The sequence below is a fragment of the Solanum lycopersicum genome, chromosome 7 (assembly GCF_036512215.1).
Source record: "Solanum lycopersicum chromosome 7, SLM_r2.1".
In the NCBI taxonomy this organism is placed as follows: Eukaryota; Viridiplantae; Streptophyta; class Magnoliopsida; order Solanales; family Solanaceae; genus Solanum; species Solanum lycopersicum.
In genome coordinates, this window is record NC_090806.1 from 65,455,623 (window position 1) to 65,471,822 (window position 16,200).

The 16,200-nt window shown below is 30.2% G+C and overlaps 6 protein-coding genes across 7 annotated transcripts; all 6 read right to left on the reverse strand.

Annotated features, from left to right (window-relative positions):
- Positions 1-1,662: 1,662 nt before the first annotated feature.
- Positions 1,663-6,260, reverse strand: LOC104648383 (uncharacterized). Of its 2 annotated transcripts, none has more exons than XR_002028276.3 (2): positions 3,800-5,294; positions 1,663-2,045 (listed from the first exon to the last, which is right to left on the reverse strand). XR_002028276.3 is itself a non-coding variant. In XM_069287092.1 (2 exons), the coding sequence occupies exon 1, from the start codon at positions 6,124-6,126 to the stop codon at positions 5,866-5,868; it is 261 nt and encodes an 86-aa protein (XP_069143193.1). In that variant the 5' UTR covers positions 6,127-6,260; the 3' UTR covers positions 1,663-2,036; positions 3,800-5,865. The 2 variants fall into 2 exon arrangements, 1 of the variants encoding a protein (XP_069143193.1); XM_069287092.1 differs by having other exon boundaries at positions 1,663-2,036; positions 3,800-6,260.
- Positions 6,261-7,536: 1,276 nt separating this feature from the next.
- On the reverse strand, positions 7,537-8,054 carry LOC101254813 (uncharacterized). Its single transcript, XM_004243262.5, has one exon. The coding sequence runs from the start codon at positions 7,936-7,938 to the stop codon at positions 7,687-7,689; it is 252 nt and encodes an 83-aa protein (XP_004243310.1). The 5' UTR covers positions 7,939-8,054; the 3' UTR covers positions 7,537-7,686.
- A 2,393-nt stretch (positions 8,055-10,447) lies between these two features.
- LOC101254505 (uncharacterized) lies at positions 10,448-11,546 on the reverse strand. The gene has a single exon (XM_010325407.4). It carries the CDS (start codon positions 10,959-10,961, stop codon positions 10,596-10,598), a length of 366 nt encoding a protein of 121 aa, XP_010323709.2. The 5' UTR covers positions 10,962-11,546; the 3' UTR covers positions 10,448-10,595.
- A 545-nt stretch (positions 11,547-12,091) lies between these two features.
- Positions 12,092-12,424, reverse strand: LOC544070 (uncharacterized). Its single transcript, XM_004243260.4, has one exon. It carries the CDS (start codon positions 12,422-12,424, stop codon positions 12,173-12,175), a length of 252 nt encoding a protein of 83 aa, XP_004243308.1. The 3' UTR covers positions 12,092-12,172.
- Positions 12,092-14,409, reverse strand: LOC101253603 (uncharacterized). The gene has a single exon (XM_069287093.1). The coding sequence runs from the start codon at positions 14,255-14,257 to the stop codon at positions 13,985-13,987; it is 273 nt and encodes a 90-aa protein (XP_069143194.1). The 5' UTR covers positions 14,258-14,409; the 3' UTR covers positions 12,092-13,984.
- Positions 14,410-15,371: 962 nt separating this feature from the next.
- LOC101253915 (uncharacterized) lies at positions 15,372-15,859 on the reverse strand. The gene has a single exon (XM_004243259.5). It carries the CDS (start codon positions 15,783-15,785, stop codon positions 15,534-15,536), a length of 252 nt encoding a protein of 83 aa, XP_004243307.1. The 5' UTR covers positions 15,786-15,859; the 3' UTR covers positions 15,372-15,533.
- Positions 15,860-16,200: the final 341 nt, after the last annotated feature.

Genomic DNA, 16,200 nt, shown 5'->3' on the forward strand with positions numbered 1-16,200 from the left:
GGATTTGATGCTTCCCAATATATATAGGTAAGTGTGGCGGCTCAATAAAACTAGTGGCTTTTAGCTCTCAATTCTAACAGCCTTAAACATGGTTTTCTAGAATTTCAGTTACAGTTATATTCGTGGCTAAGAATGTACTTTTTTGCCCTTAGTGCATAATTTTTCATTATTCTGGTGGCTTTGGAGCATGGTTTTCTATAATTCAGTTAGGATTGTGGCTGCGGAATATCTACATTTCTGCCATTCCTTGTGGCTTTGGAGCATGTTTTTTCTAAAATTTCAAATTACACTCATGGTTTTGGATGTAGTGATAGAGTCACGTATACTTGAGGGGTGTTGATGGATATCCTTGGTCAGAAAATTATATTCACAAACACCTTTTAACTTTTATGTAATTTTATTTTTTTATATTATAATATCTATTAGTCGAAACTCTAGCTCAACCACTGTTTGAATGTGCATTTGTTGATGGATATCCTTGATCAGAAAATTATATTCACAAACACCTTTTAACTTTTATGTAATTTTATTTTTTTATATTATAATATCTATTAGTCGAAACTCTAGCTCAACCACTGTTTGAATGTGCATTTCTACCCTTCTGCATAACTTGTGGCTTTGGAGCACAGTTTTCTATAATTTCAGTTACTATTATGGTTGTAGATGTACATTTTTGCTCCTCCGCGTAATTTTTCATTCTGGTGGCTTCGGAGCATGGTTTTCTAAAATTTCAGTTAAGCTTGTGATTGTTAATGTACATTTCTTCTTCCCTTACGCATATTTATTTTAAAATGAAAATTTTGAGGGTCTAGTCAGTATTTCAAGTATCGCGAGCTATTTGAGAGTTAATGTTGATTGAAGTACCAACGTAGATTGTAGTGTACTGGTGGGTGAGAGTGTTTCATCCTTAATCAGAGGTCTCTAATTATAGCTCTGGATATAGAGAAAATCTTGTTGGAAGCACCATCTTCAAATAGATTTTATAAAGTGCGATTTGAATTTGATCGAAACTCCTAAATAGACTGTAAATATCGGATGGAAAACTAAACAAATAGCAAAGTAAAGTTGCAATCTTGTTTTGGGTTATCATGGGAGGAGCAGAATGACGTAACGCCGTAATAAATACAGTAAGATGAACGGCAGACCCACAAACTACTAGGGGTATTCATCGTACCATATGGTACACTTTGAAAAATCCAGATAATTTTAAATTTTAATTCTTAAAAATAATATTTACTATTATGATATTGCATTTATTCGATATATATGTGATCTGGTAGCTTTCGTTTTATTTTATACAGTATTGTAAGTAAGCAATTATAATTTATTTATATATGTAGTGTAAAATTATGGCCTATATTATTATCATACTGAATCGATCGATATGATCCAATATTTTTCATTTGGTTTCGATTTATATGGTATGGCAAGTCACTCATTATTATCTGCTCGCCCCAACTTACATACAATGTAAAATTATGGATTGGACTATGACAGAAATTCAGTTCTAAGAAAATAAATTTAAGCCTTCATCTTGTTAAAACGGTAAATCCCCCAAACTCTTTTAACTAGCTTGTCATAATTAATAGCTAAATGATTTCTGATAGATTATGTTTAAGGTATTTTGAATTCAGATGAGAAATGCTACCTTTGAAATGTGTATATTTTCAACCTGATTACCTTGCGTTAGTTTAATTTTTTTTTTTAAATCGTAACCAAAAATAATTCAATACAAACTTATTTTTTAGTAATTAAAAGCAGGTCAGAGGCCGGTCAAAGGTCGACGATCGCACCCCTAATACTTAGCACTTGTTTTCTTATTGATTCCCAGGGCGGTGGCATTCTTGAATGAAGTCTATTCGAACCGAATTAGCACTTCTCAAATCAGATCTGGACCTCTTTCAGGTTTGAAAGCAACCCTTATTCTATCAAGGGCTCAATTGATGGGACTTGCTTTCCTTCCTAAAGGAAGTTAGCCGGAGCCGGTAGAAATGACTGACTTGCGCGGAACGTTCCAATTTTATAATTGGATGTACCTGCGGGGGCTTGTGTAGGGAATGAGAGGCATGTCATAACTCTTCTCAAGTGTATATATTTTTGGATGTTTTCATATTATTTAAAGCAGAGCATATTAATCTATGTGATTTGCTTAATATAAAAACTATATATCCACAAAATTGAATATAAAAAGTCTTTACATCCCTACTCTGTTAAATTAGGGCGAAACTTTACGATGACTCAAAATAAATAAAATTAAGTTAGAAGAATTTAAAAACGTGTAAAAAGATATTAAAAGAGAAAAGGGAGTCGCCACCTAATTTTAGGAAAAACTAGGAAATCAATTAATAAATTAATTTAAAAGAAATGTCTACGAAACCAATATGATTCTAGGTAAGGGGTCCAAGTTATTCCGAAAGAAATGGTTTAGGACCCCTTCGAAATCCACAATTATGGTTCTCGGCTGAATTCATTTTTTATTTCAAATTGAGGAAGAATATAAAATAATATACAAGTATAATCAACATTCAATATTCACAAATAATAAAATAAAAAAATACAAGAGACTGCCTAAATTTTACCTAACGTTAATATATACAAAATAATAAAATAAAAGTATGATTAAAACTATATTCGAATAATTTCTAGGAGAACCACCTTCATATACATGTAAAGACACTTTGTAAAAGAGTTAGTACCAAATAAATATAAATAAAAATTGAATAACTCAAATAATAACTTAAAAATGGGAAGCCTTGAAAATCGACGGCAATTTCTTTATCGGCCAATTCAACAAATAAACATATATGAACTTAAATTAGATTTTCGTCTTTTAAAATGGAAAAGGCCTCTTAACCCGACGGATAGATTTTTCATTGGTCATTTTAACAATTTTAACAAACAATTTATATAAACTTAAACTAAAAATTTCCGTCTATTAATATTGGGTAGGCCTCCAAAATCGACGGAGAGTTTTTCATTGGCCATTTCAACATATAAAATATATAAGCTTAAATTAAAATTCCGTCTTATTAAAATGGGAAGGCTTCTAAATTTGACGGATTGATTTTTCATTGGTCATAATAACAATTTTAACAAATAATTTATATGAACTTAAACTAAAAATTTTCATCTTTTAAAATGAAAAAAGCCTCTAAACCCGACGAATAAATTTTTCATTAAACAATTTTAAACTCTGTAACATCAACACTAGTCGAAAGAAGACAAAGTAATGTATAATATAACTACAATATCCAAAATAAAACAAACAAATGATAAATAAAGTCATAATAATACGACTCACTAGAAATCTTTAGAAAATGCATTAGGATCAATTTTAATAATTAAGACTGACCACATGTGACCAAATTCAAGCAGCAACATATAATATAAAATGCAATCAAAAACCAAATCAGTAATAAATATATAGAAGGAAAACAAAACAGTCACATACAAAATTAATTAACCCAAATAGATGAGTCACTACATACATTCACATAAACATCTCTAAATATAATGAATATCTATACATATACTTATAGAAATTATTAACCAAAAAGGTCAAATAAATGATCTGATCATTAATACCATAGTCAAAAGGAAATCTTAGCAAAACAAAGGGTAAAATATATAAAAATTAAGCCATATCTATACAACTATGTAAAAAAGAAACCTCAGACGAATAAACTTTAAACACAAGCAACAACTATAAAAATACTAAAATAATAGTAATAAAAAATGATGAATACAATAATGATAAATAATCAAAATAATATAAAAAAAAAAAGTTAAGGAGACATACAATGAGGTTTCGGCCGGAGCGTGAAGCTCATCTTGTTAGCGGATTGCACCGGCGGTGTGAGAGCCTTCCCAGATTTCGAGAGCTTCTAGTTAGATTTGGGTTTCGTTGAAGCTCGGGACTGGTTGTCGTTCACCGTCGAGCTAAAACACCTGTAAAAGAGAGGGAAGAAAAACGTGAAAGGGGAAGGGGGATGGGGCTGTTTTTAGTGAACTTTTCACCGGGAAAAGGGAGTAAAAGGAAGGGGTTATGGTGGTTGTTTCTTGGTCTATCTAATGAGGCAGAAATCTATAGTTCTGGTGGTGTTGGGTGGTATAGAGGTTTTTTTGGTGGAGAAACGGTGGTTGTTGGGGTCTGTTTTGTTGGTTTTTTTATGGAGGAAAAGGGAGGTGTGGTGGCTGTTTGGTTGGAGAGAGGATAAGAGGCGAGGGGAGGAGAGAAAGGATAAAAGGAAGGCAGAGAAGGGGCTGCAAGGAGAGGGAAGGGAGAAGAGAAGAGGGAGGAGGGGGACGACGGGAGAGGGGCAACGGAAAGAGAGGAGAGAGGAAAGGGGGCGGCTGTCTCGCCGGAAAAAAATGGAGAGATGAAGGGGAAGGAAAGGTGAGTGGAGAAAGAAGGGAGGAGGGAGGAGAGGCGGTTAGGGGAGAGAGGAGACGTCGCCGCCTTTGGCGGCCTTCACCATAAAGTGGTGAGCAGAGAGAGGGCGGCGGATTCCTTCGGAGAAGAGAGAGATGCCGCTCAAATGAGGGGTGAAGAACAGCGTTTTAGGGTTCTCTCCAAAAAAAATTTCATCCCGTGGCCACAAAATATTATTCATACCAAAATAGTTATGAGCTTAGATATGGACTTAATATCGTGAACCAAAATTATTTTAAATTGCATTTTACATATTATTAGTTATGATGATTATATTATTTTAAAATTTCATTTACTTATTAAATTTGTTAATATTTATGTGAATTTAGCACAGAATAAAATTTAGTCAAATACAAAAAATATTTTTAAAAATTCTATTATAATAATTTTAAATCACAATACTAAGTCCATAACTTAGTCCATAATACCAGGAGATGAAAACTTAAATCACTCTTCCTCTTCCTCTCTAGCCGCTTCTCTCTCTTTCTTTCCGAGAACTACTACACAGAGGGGGTTGGATGACATTTTTCGGGAGAGTGGCGGGTCCGGCAGCGAAATTGAAGACCCGATCTGATGAGGTGGTAGGGGGTGTTTGGAGGGGAGTGGTAGTTGTGGAGGCGGGTTTGGAGTTGTTGGAGGTCGCCGGAAAATGGGTATTGAGCTGATGGTTTCAGCTGCTGCTGGTTTGGGGTCGTTTTGACGAAGAAATAAGGGTTGTTGCTGGTGCTGGAGCTTCGCCGGTTAGGGGAGAGAGAAGGGAGAGGGAGAGGAGAGAGAGGCAGCTGGAGAGGAAGAGGAGAGAGAAGGGAGAAAGGAGAAAGGTGAGAGGAGAGAGAGAGGCGGCTGGAGAGGAAGAGTGGATAGAGTTTAGGGTTCTCGCAGTTTTTAAAAGTTTTCATGATCTAGTCTCAAAATATCATTTTTATCAAAAAAATTTATGGACCTAAGTTATGGTTTTAGTATTGTGGTCCAAATTTATTGAAATAGAATTTCTAAAAGTTATTTTTGTATTTGACTAAATTTTGGACTGTGCTAAATTTACATAAATATTAACAAATAAAATTAAATTTTAAAATAATATAATGAACGTAACTAATGACATGTGAAATGTAATTTTAAAAAAATAACTAACAAAAATCTTAAATTATGATAAATGAAGATAATTATCTATAAATTTTCTTAAACTATATTAAAAAAAATTATTTTAAGCTATTAAATAAATAAAACTTTAAAATTACAAATTTTAAAAATATTAAGCCAAAATTAAATGTCAAACAAAAAGAATTACAGTAGTCAAATATTAATTTTAAAAAGTATAATTTCCAGATATTTTGTATTGCAGAATTTTTTTTTTTCCATTGATTGGGCAATTTAGGCCAAGCTCTCAACAATTTACAATATTGTCAAAAAATTATGTACAGAAAGATGATTGATCAATATGGACCCCAGCAGGTCAAATACATGACTTTTCTCAGCGACTCTTCAGATTGCTTCACTTTACTGTTATCAGAAACCAAAGAAGAAGAAGATTGAGAAGACATTTTTTTGGCCTGTAAATATGAGCGTAGATTGTTCTTAGCGTGCTGATTTATGGCTCTGATTGTGTAATTCCACCTACAAACTCCTTGATCTTTTAGTGCCTCTACCACTCCTACGCTTACTGCTGCAACCCATGCTCTGCTTGTTGAACTCATTTTTCTAATACAAGATTGTGAAGGTTTGATTTGCTTTTTCCAAAGACTTGAATACTGTGTTTGTTGAATTTTCAGGGATTTGATTCTTCTTCTCAATATATAGGCAAATGCGTCTCAATAAAATTAAAATTAGTTGCTTTTAACTTTCACGTGGTTTTGGAGCATGGTTTTCCAAAATTACAGTTACAGAATATGGATAAGAATGTACAGTTCTGCTCTTAGCAGAAATCGCAGAATGATGTGCATATAACGCCAAAATGCATACATAAAACAATGAGTACTTGAGATGTATGCACACGGATTGGGTAGATAAATGAAAACCCACTACAGACTAAACCTATAAGACCAAATACATAAATAAATGCCTTAATTTGTTGTTGTTATTTAACTATGTTATTTTCGTATTAAATCATTGAATCAATCATAATTTATTTCTTTCAAATAATATTGATTAATATGAAATCATATATTTTGTACGATATATTAATAGAAGATACATATACTATTCCAAAATTCATCAATCCAACTGAAACTGAAATTGTTCGTCAATAATTATATTTTTTACTTCTAGTCATTTGGATACATTATAAAATAAATGAGAATAATTATGTTTTAAAAAAAAATTATGAATAATTTAATGATTCAATAGGAAAATAATATAATTGAGGACCTAAAGAAAAAAAACTCAATAAATTTAGAAATTTATTTATGAATTCGACCTATTTATAAAATAAATACTTACTAGGTAAAAAAATAATCTAAACTTTAGCATGAACTTAGTATTAGGCTCGTCTTGAGCTTGACTCCGCTCAAAATTCTAATTTATTTCGAATTGTTTGAATTTCTCTCTCTCGATATGTAATAAGATCTGATGCACATCGAAAAAAATATCTTTAAAATTTTAAATTCTCCTATCTTTCTGTGATAGTCTTCGCTATCCGTCTAAATGATAGATCTTGCCATTAAATTGGGTCACTCATACTTAACTACAACCACCACTGATTTATCAAATTATGTCAGATTTCTGATGCAGATCAAGAATAATTAATAAACTATCTACAAATTTTGAAATCATATGTGTATTTATAATTTACTATTTCTTTCGTTTCAAAATAATTAAATTATTAAAATATTTGTATATTTAAATTAACTTAATTATTCAATCTTTTTCTTCAATTTTACTACTCCGTATATGATAGAGTTCAAGAAATATTAATTGGTTTGAATTATTTTCTTGGCAATGAGTTTAAGCTATTTTTAAATTTTTTGATATTGAATTAGTTATTATAATTAATATTCCCAGGAGAGGAGTAATTTCCATCGGAACAACTCCGCCTTGTTGCATATTAATAATACTTCTAATTAAACATGCTGGAAGTGATGCAATTAGTTGATCTATTAATGTATCAATTTCACCAAAATAACAACTCTATTCATATAGTATCACATAAGATTACAGATACATGCTTATCTTTAAAATGGCATGCCCTTCAACTAGTACAATCTTTGTCCTATTTACACTTTTCTTTTTCTGTCTCATTTACCACTATGCTAAAATGTTCAATTTGGACCCCAACAGCTCAAATACATAACTTTTCTCAGAGATTCTTCAGATTGCTCTGTCTTTTCACACTTTGCAATAAGTGAAGATGAAAGTTTTTTAGCTTGAGAGTAACATCTCATGTTATTCTTTGTGTGCTGTGCCAAACACTTCAATGGATAATCCCATCTGCACAATCCAACCTGATCTTTTAAAGCTTCTACTGCTCCAACACTGGCTGCTACTATCCATGCTCTCCTGCTTGAACTCATTTTTATTTAATTTCTTCTTACTTCTAAAAACTATGTTTGTCTTTTTTTGTGATGATGAATTGGTACTCTGGTATTTAGATTGCTGAATAGTTGGTTTGATGATTTGAATGTTTGGGGCTAATGCTAAATATATATATAGGCACACTACTGATGGAAAGAAGCAAAGGTTAGAAGAATCTAGAGACTAATAAAACCACTAGTTTTTTAGGCTAACTGTGGGCTATAAAGCCAATGGTTTTGTTATTGATTTGCTGAGAGGAAGACACGAGTTGGACCACTCACACTCTTCTCTTTTTTTTTAATGGATATTTGTATGTTATAGCAACATTTGCATAATTATACTTCATAGTAAAAATAAAAATTGTATAATTCACTATAAGTATATAGTTGAAGCAAATTGTATAAAACAAGAAAGATAAAGATACTTAGGTAGAAAAGTATATAAAAACGAGGTATATATAAAACAAATTGTATTATTATAAGTGTATAGAATGATTATATACAATTTGAATTTGTATAAAATGAGAAAGACAAAAAGACTTGACAAAAAATATACAATTGAATCAAATTGTATAAAACGAAAAAAAAAATTAGATACAATTTAAAAATTATACTTTATGCTACTTTTAAAAAAAAAAATTAAAATTTTCCATGAAATTGATTCTCAAAAAAGGGAAAGCATCACATAAAGTTAAATATAAAAATATATATTTTTTACTTATATTTTAGTAATATAATTTTAAAGAAATATTTATTAATAAATAAAAATATTTGAATAAATTACACATTATATTTTTTTGCTGAGTATTTTTCAATTTAAAAATAACATTTATTTGATCTCCTATTGAAATTGCATAATTACCAAGTGAGTTTATGAATTTTAGAATATTAAGCTAGTGTTTGGCCATAGATATTCAAATATTTTTGGCAAATATTATTTGGATGAAAATTTGGGTGAAATTTTACCATGTGTTTGGCCATAGAATTTGGGAAACATATTTCATTTTTTTAACAAATATGATTTACACCCATAAGTTTTTAAAACTATCAAACTAACCATAAATTTGTATTACATAGCACAATAGAAATCTCACGTAACAAGATTTATGACTTCCGCAACAAATCAATAAGAATCATTACAGTAAATATTCGTATAGTGAAAAGGTCTTGGTACAAATCATGATAATGAAAATACAACTAATATAAATTCGGGGGAAAAAAAGAGAAGAAAACAAAAGGAAATAAATATTGCAATCACTAAAGAACCTATACTTTCTTATCTGAAAGAGTTCAACCTATTATTTAATATAATCTTCTCACATTTTATGAACAATCTCTTCTCGATGAGCTTGCATTTTCGAATCAGACGATCGAGAAGATGAAGCGATGTTGTCACCCTAAGCCAGTAGTTCGTCACTTTCATCAACAACCATATCATCATTTTCATATTCATTGAATATTCCATCACTACTTTGGTGTTCACGTAAAAAATTATGCAATATAGCGCAAGCAATTACTATTTTCACTTGCATGTCACATTCATAGTTGTTCATGCCTTGTCTTAGTATTCTGAATCTACTTTTCCACGCACCAAAAGTTCTTTCAATTACATTGCACAGAGAAGAATGTCTATAGTTAAATAGCTCTTTTCCATTCTTAGACTCTCTTTCACTTCATCGGTAGTCCTGCAAATGATAGCGCATTCCAATGAATGAAGCTAAAAATCCTCTTGTGTTCCATAGACCAACATCAACAACATAATATTTATCTATCAAAATAAAATAAATGCAATTCATGTTTTATTTAGTAGCTAGTTCATTAAGACTAACTGTAACAAAGGAATGTATGAAATCAAAAGAATGCATGTAGAAGGGAGCTAATTGAATTGGTTGGTGTCAATAAATATATAATTTTTGTAAAATAAAAAGTTAAGGGTAAAAATTGAATTTCTAAAACTTTCCAAATAATGAAATTTGGCCCAAATACTAGTTTTTTCTAGTATTTGGGAATTTGGAAAATTTGCTAAATAATAAAATAATGTATGAAAAAACAAAATTTGTCAAGTTTTTCCCCAAATTTTACTTTGGGGAATTTATGGCCAAACGGGCCCTAAGCCTCTACCGGACTAAATGTGTTCGGCTATTCAAATTTCATGGAGATTCAGATACTTAAACAGTCATATGCAAGAGCAAAAGCCACAATAGGTTGATTATTATTCTCTTTTCGGAAATATAAAGTATTTTAATATATTAAATCTTTTTCTTTTATATTTAATTGTGTTTTGAACTTTTATATATATAAAAAAAAAAAAAACTAACTCCACTGTTATACGTAATTGATTGTGAAAAGTAACATATTATTGGGGAAATACTCTTAAATGTTAATATTTGATAAATTTATTCTATTTATTCACCTTTGAACCTTTTAACCATGTGGTAAATATATGGGAAGTGTCAAAACTACAAGATTCACATAGTTCATTCATTATAGAACTGAGGCAAGATCAATATGGACTAGAAAAAAAAGTTTTTCTATTAATATTTGACAAGGCAATTGAGCCTTAAGCTATAAAATAACTTCATCAACATTTATCCTAAATTCTCAAGGAAATATATATATTTGTACATAATAATAGCAAAAAATTTAACTGTTGGAATTCAATATGGACCCCAACAGGTCAAGTACATAACTTTCCTAAAAGACTCCTCAGACTGCTTGGCTTTCTCCTTCATTTCACTTTTTGGAGAAATCAAAGAAGAAGACCGAGGAGAGATTCTTTTGGCTTGTGAATACGAGCGTAGATTGTTCTTTGCGTGCTGATTTATGGCTCTAATTGTGTAATTCCACCTACAAAATCCTTGATCTTTTAGTGCCTCTACTACACCCAAACTCACTGCTGTAACCCATGCTCTGCTTGTTGAACTCATCTTCAATTTTCGGCTTTGGTATTTTAGTGAGTGTTTTTTCAATGATTTTGATTTTGATGTTTGTTGAATTGAATTACTTGGGATTATATTATACATATATATATATATAAGTATTGCTGAATAAAACTAGTGGGTTTTGGCTGTGCGCTATTTCCAGTGGTTTTGGAACATGGTTTAGTTAGGTGTGTGTTGATGAATGTACATTTCTACCCCGCACTTCATCAATTATTACTACGTGTACTATATTTGGAGAGCACACTGTTTTTTTGAGTGACACGTGTTGTGGTATACATGAGGCTAAAATAAAATTTCTTTTATAAGAATGCACACGGATTGGCAAGATTAAAGAAAATCCACCAGCGCCCAAACCATGGGAAAGGATATTCAATGAACATCACACATTTTGCTTTATTTTTATCACTGATTTCAAAAAGTTATCCACTCAAATCAACAACCTTAAAATATTCTCTCTCTCTATATATATAAAATAGTGAAAAAGTGTTTCGATTAAGAAGGAAACTGTACATGACAATTTTAAAAAAGAAAAAAATTTAATAACGATAATAAAGTACGTTGAGAATTAAAATATAATAAACACAAAGTAACTGTATGTAGAAATTATACTATGACAAACATCTTTCAAACTCCAAGTAAGCTTAATTTTACCCAAAAAAACAAAGACAAGAGAAAACTTAATGAATTTACTAATTTCATCCACAGTCTTCTTATCATTCTAACTATTTAAAATATATCTTTCACGAAGTTAAATTTAGGGAAACTTTTAATATATTTATAATATAATTTTAATATATATTTTTTAAAAATCTATTATTTAAATATAATATAAATTTTATTAATATATTAATCACATTTTAATACACTTATTTTATATAAGTATGAGTGATTATTTACTAAAGAGTATCGATTCAATATAGTTTTTCGTTAAATTTACGTGATATCGTATCTTTCTAATTGATTTTTCAATTCTTTTTTGATATACACTTAAGATTTTTGCTTGGGTATAGGATAAATCATAGTTAACTTTTTCATCCTTCACTCGATCTTCGCCATTGTGATCTTATGAGATGCGGTTCGATCTTAATTTTTTACATCAAAATCAATAGGAGCGACTTTTACTTTAATTCATGGAATATAATATTTTCAGATTTAGATTTATTTCCTAAAAGCATGGTGGATGTGATGTAATTTGTCATAAGAGGAACAAGTTCATCGAAATATATCAACACAATGTATTGCAGTTTTCTGATATAATTTTCGAAATACAGAGTAATCCTATTTAATTACAATCAATTTGGACCCCAACAGCTCAAATACATAACTTTTCTCAATGATTCTTCAGATTTCTCCATCTTCTCACTCTTTGTAGTTATTGAAGAAGAAAGTTTCTTAGCTTGAGAATAAGATCTCACGTTATTCTTTGTGTGTTGTGCCAAAGACCTCAATGGGTAATTCCATCTACACAATCCAACTTGATCTTTTAAGGCCTCTACTGCTCCAACACTGGCTGCTACTATCCACGCTCTTCTGCTTGAACTCATTCTGATTTATTTTCCTTCTAAAATTTATCTCTGTTTTTCTTCTTTGCTTCTCTGATTGTGGTGATGATTGAAATTCAGAGCTAAAATAAGGGCTGAATATATAGGCAGTGAAAGAGTAAATTGGATAAAGAGATTAGCTAGAAAGTGATAAGCCGCTGGTTTTTGGGTAACTGTGGGCTTTACAGCCAGTGGTTTTCAAGACGTTTCATTCACTGTGATTTCTTAGAAAAAGACAGAGAGTTGAAGCGCGGCATTCTTTGTCCTTACTCCATTTGTTTAATTGCCCGACTCTTAATTTACTACTAGTATTATTTATTTTTATCTGTTTACTTTTTTTAAAAATATTATTTTACTTATTATGCTTAATGTACAGAAAATAATTAGTACTTTTTCACATTAATTATTTATTTTTTAAATTAATAATTATTATTCCCTTAATTTAAAAAAGAAATCTCCTTTATTTTTTAGTCTGTCTTAAAAAAGAATGACTTTTTTGTTGTAACAATTTTTCACATTGCATATTTAAGTTCATAAAATTAAAAAATAATTTTATATATTTTTACATAATTTTAATTTAAGACTGCATGATTATATTTATTTTTTAACTTCTATACCAAATTAAAATAAATAGTTCTTTATAAAACAAGTAATACATAAAAATATAGAAAATTTAAATGGATGTATAAAAATAAAGGAAGTAAGTAAAATTAGGAGAATCGAAAACTTGAATGGGTCTAAGAATGACGCATTTGTTTTCTATTAAATTTATTTGGCATTTATGTAAAATTGAGAGATTTTTTATTGAAAAAAATTCGGAAATAACATCTTTAAGAAAATTTCATAATTATAAATTTGATAATTGTGCTTCATAATTATCATTTCATTTGTTATAGTGACCGTGATAGAGACTGTAATGTGTATATTTTTATGTGTTTGTATACTTCACTCGCAAAGTAAGCTTATGTATTTTGAATTTCTTTTTCAAAATTTTATTTATATATTTTATTCGTCAAATATATAAATAGGATAATTTATAGTAAAATTTTCATAAATCACATGGATAAACATATTTAAATTTTGAATTTATATCATTAAAAACAAAATGATGCAAAATTAAAAAAAATATATACAATTTTGGCGAATTAAACAAATAGCACGAAATTTAAGAAAACCATTGAGATCCCAATTTTCTAAAATAGTGACTATATATTATTAATATCATTTAAATGTGTGATATTCGCATAATTTTTTCTTTTTTATTTTTCTAAAAGAACTTTGGTGGATTTTACTACTTCTTTAATGTGTGTGAGAAAAAAACTATCCCTTAATATTTAAGCCTACATAATTGGTTCATGTTCCACGATTCAGTTGTGTATAGAGAAAAGTTAGTAATTTTGATTTGGAATTTGAAACAACACTAGCCATGTCAAATTATTTGTTTTCCACAAGAGTTGATTGGGCAATTTAACAATTTAGCTTTAAGCTATTAAAATCCTTTACAATATTGTCAAAATACTACACAAAATGACACTAATTGAATCTAACTGCTATTAGGATTGATCAATTAGGACCCCAACAGCTCAAATACATGACTTTTCTCAGTGATTCCTCAGACTGCTTCAACTTTTTCAATTCTAATTCATTTGCAGAAACCAAAGAAGAAGAAGATTGAGAAGAGAGCTTCTTGGCCTGTGAATATGAGCGTAGGTTGTTCTTTGCGTGCTGATTTATGGCTCTAATTGTGTAATTCCACCTACAAACTCCTTGATCTTTTAGTGCTTCGACTACTCCTAAACTTACTGCTGTAACCCATGCTCTGCTTGTTGAACTCATTTTCTAATCTTTAATTCTTCAAAACTCTTGAATATTTATATTTGTGAGAGAGTTTAATTTCTTGCTGAAATACTTGAATAACTTGTTGGTTTTTGAGATATCTATCTCTCTATGCCAATAACATATATACTGCGCTGGTTGGAAGAAATAAAAAAAACTAGAGGCTTTTGGTTGTGTTTCCTGTGGTTTTGGAGCATGGTTTTCTGGGACTGTAAGTACATTTCTGCCCTTGGGCATTATCTCTTAATGATCAGTATTGAGGAGGATATAAGTGGTATTTTCAATTATTATTATTTTCATCATCACAATTATGTGGATGGGGTGGGCAAGAAAAGAGCACACAGAATTTGTAGCTTCTTGTTTGATATAGCTGCAAGATTGGAGACACGTAGAGTGACTTGTGCTGATGTGTCTAATGCAAATAATAATAATAATATGCAGATGAAAATTGGCATATGGTTTGGCTTGGATTAAAGAAAATTCAGTTGCGCCAAAACCATGGGAAAAAATCTTGAAAATAAAACCACTGAAATATTTGAAGTTACGTTAATTGTAAAAAAAATCTTACCATTGATAAATAGTGTCGTTACTTCTATGACACAGTAATTATTATACTCCATATGAAGCAAATAATAAAAAGGAATTTAATGTTTGACTGTGCTTAAATGATTGGTTTTATCAAATATCTGAACCAACACATGTAGTAAAATTAACATCCCATTGGAGAAACTAGACAAATGGGCTACCGGAGGGAGTTAAAAAAATAGAGATATGAAATAGTTCGAAGGAATTTGATATTCATTATATATATTTAAAAATTATTTTAATTATATTCGAGTTATTGATTTATATCATTATGAAATTGTGTTATATTTTTAAATTCAATAAATTTTAAAATATCACTTCGAAAATTTATAGTCAAACGGGCAAAATTCTTATTTCTGATCCTTTTTGAGAATACCGATCGATGCGTGTAATTTGTGTTCACACAATTTGTTCACACACTTGGATCTCTTAATATGTTCTTCTTCTTTGTCGGTTTTTTCAAATCAAGACCACCAAATAAAAAATAATAAAGTTGAACGAATCATTTGCAAGCATGTCAAAATGATCATAGAAATACTAATCTATCTGTCATGTCATGTTATCATTTCATCAAAATATCAACAGTACTAAAATATCATACAACTTTTTTTCCCTTTCAGTTCTTTCTATGCTCTAGAAAATCTTCATGTCTGCAAAAATGACATAGAAGTTTCTATCTAACAAAGATTAGTTAATTTGGACCCCAACAGCTCAAGTACATAACTTTCCTCAAAGACTCTTCAGATTGCTCTGCATTTTCACTCTTTGCAATTAGTGAAGATGAAAGTTTTTTAGCTTGAGAGTAAGATCTCATGTTATTCTTTGTGTGTTGTGCCAAACACTTCAATGGATAATCCCATCTGCACAATCCAACTTGATCTTTTAAAGCTTCCACTGCTCCAACACTGGCTGCTACAATCCAGGCTCTCCTGCTTGAACTCATTCTGATTTATTTTTTTCCCCTCTTTTGTAGTTTTTTTTATGATGAATTGGTTCTTTGGTATTTTGATGATTTTGAAAATGATGCTTGGGAGCTGAATTTATAATGCACCTTATGAGTCTAACTGTGTGCTCTTTGTATTGCAGGCAGCTAGAGCTAGTGGTTTTATTATTATTTTTTTAATAATTTAAATTCAAGTTATTTTTTCCGTATGTATTTAGTCACTGATTCGAATGCATTGATACTTGGACCATAGCAGCTGGTTTTTTATTCGAGTCCCTCAGTAACTTTAGTATTCCTTAACTTTTAAAAGTTTTAAGATTTTAATCAAAGTTTTAACATTTTAATTGAAACACTCCAGAAATTTGATGGTCGAATAAGAATAACAATTTTGAAATATTTTGTGTGACTATGTTAA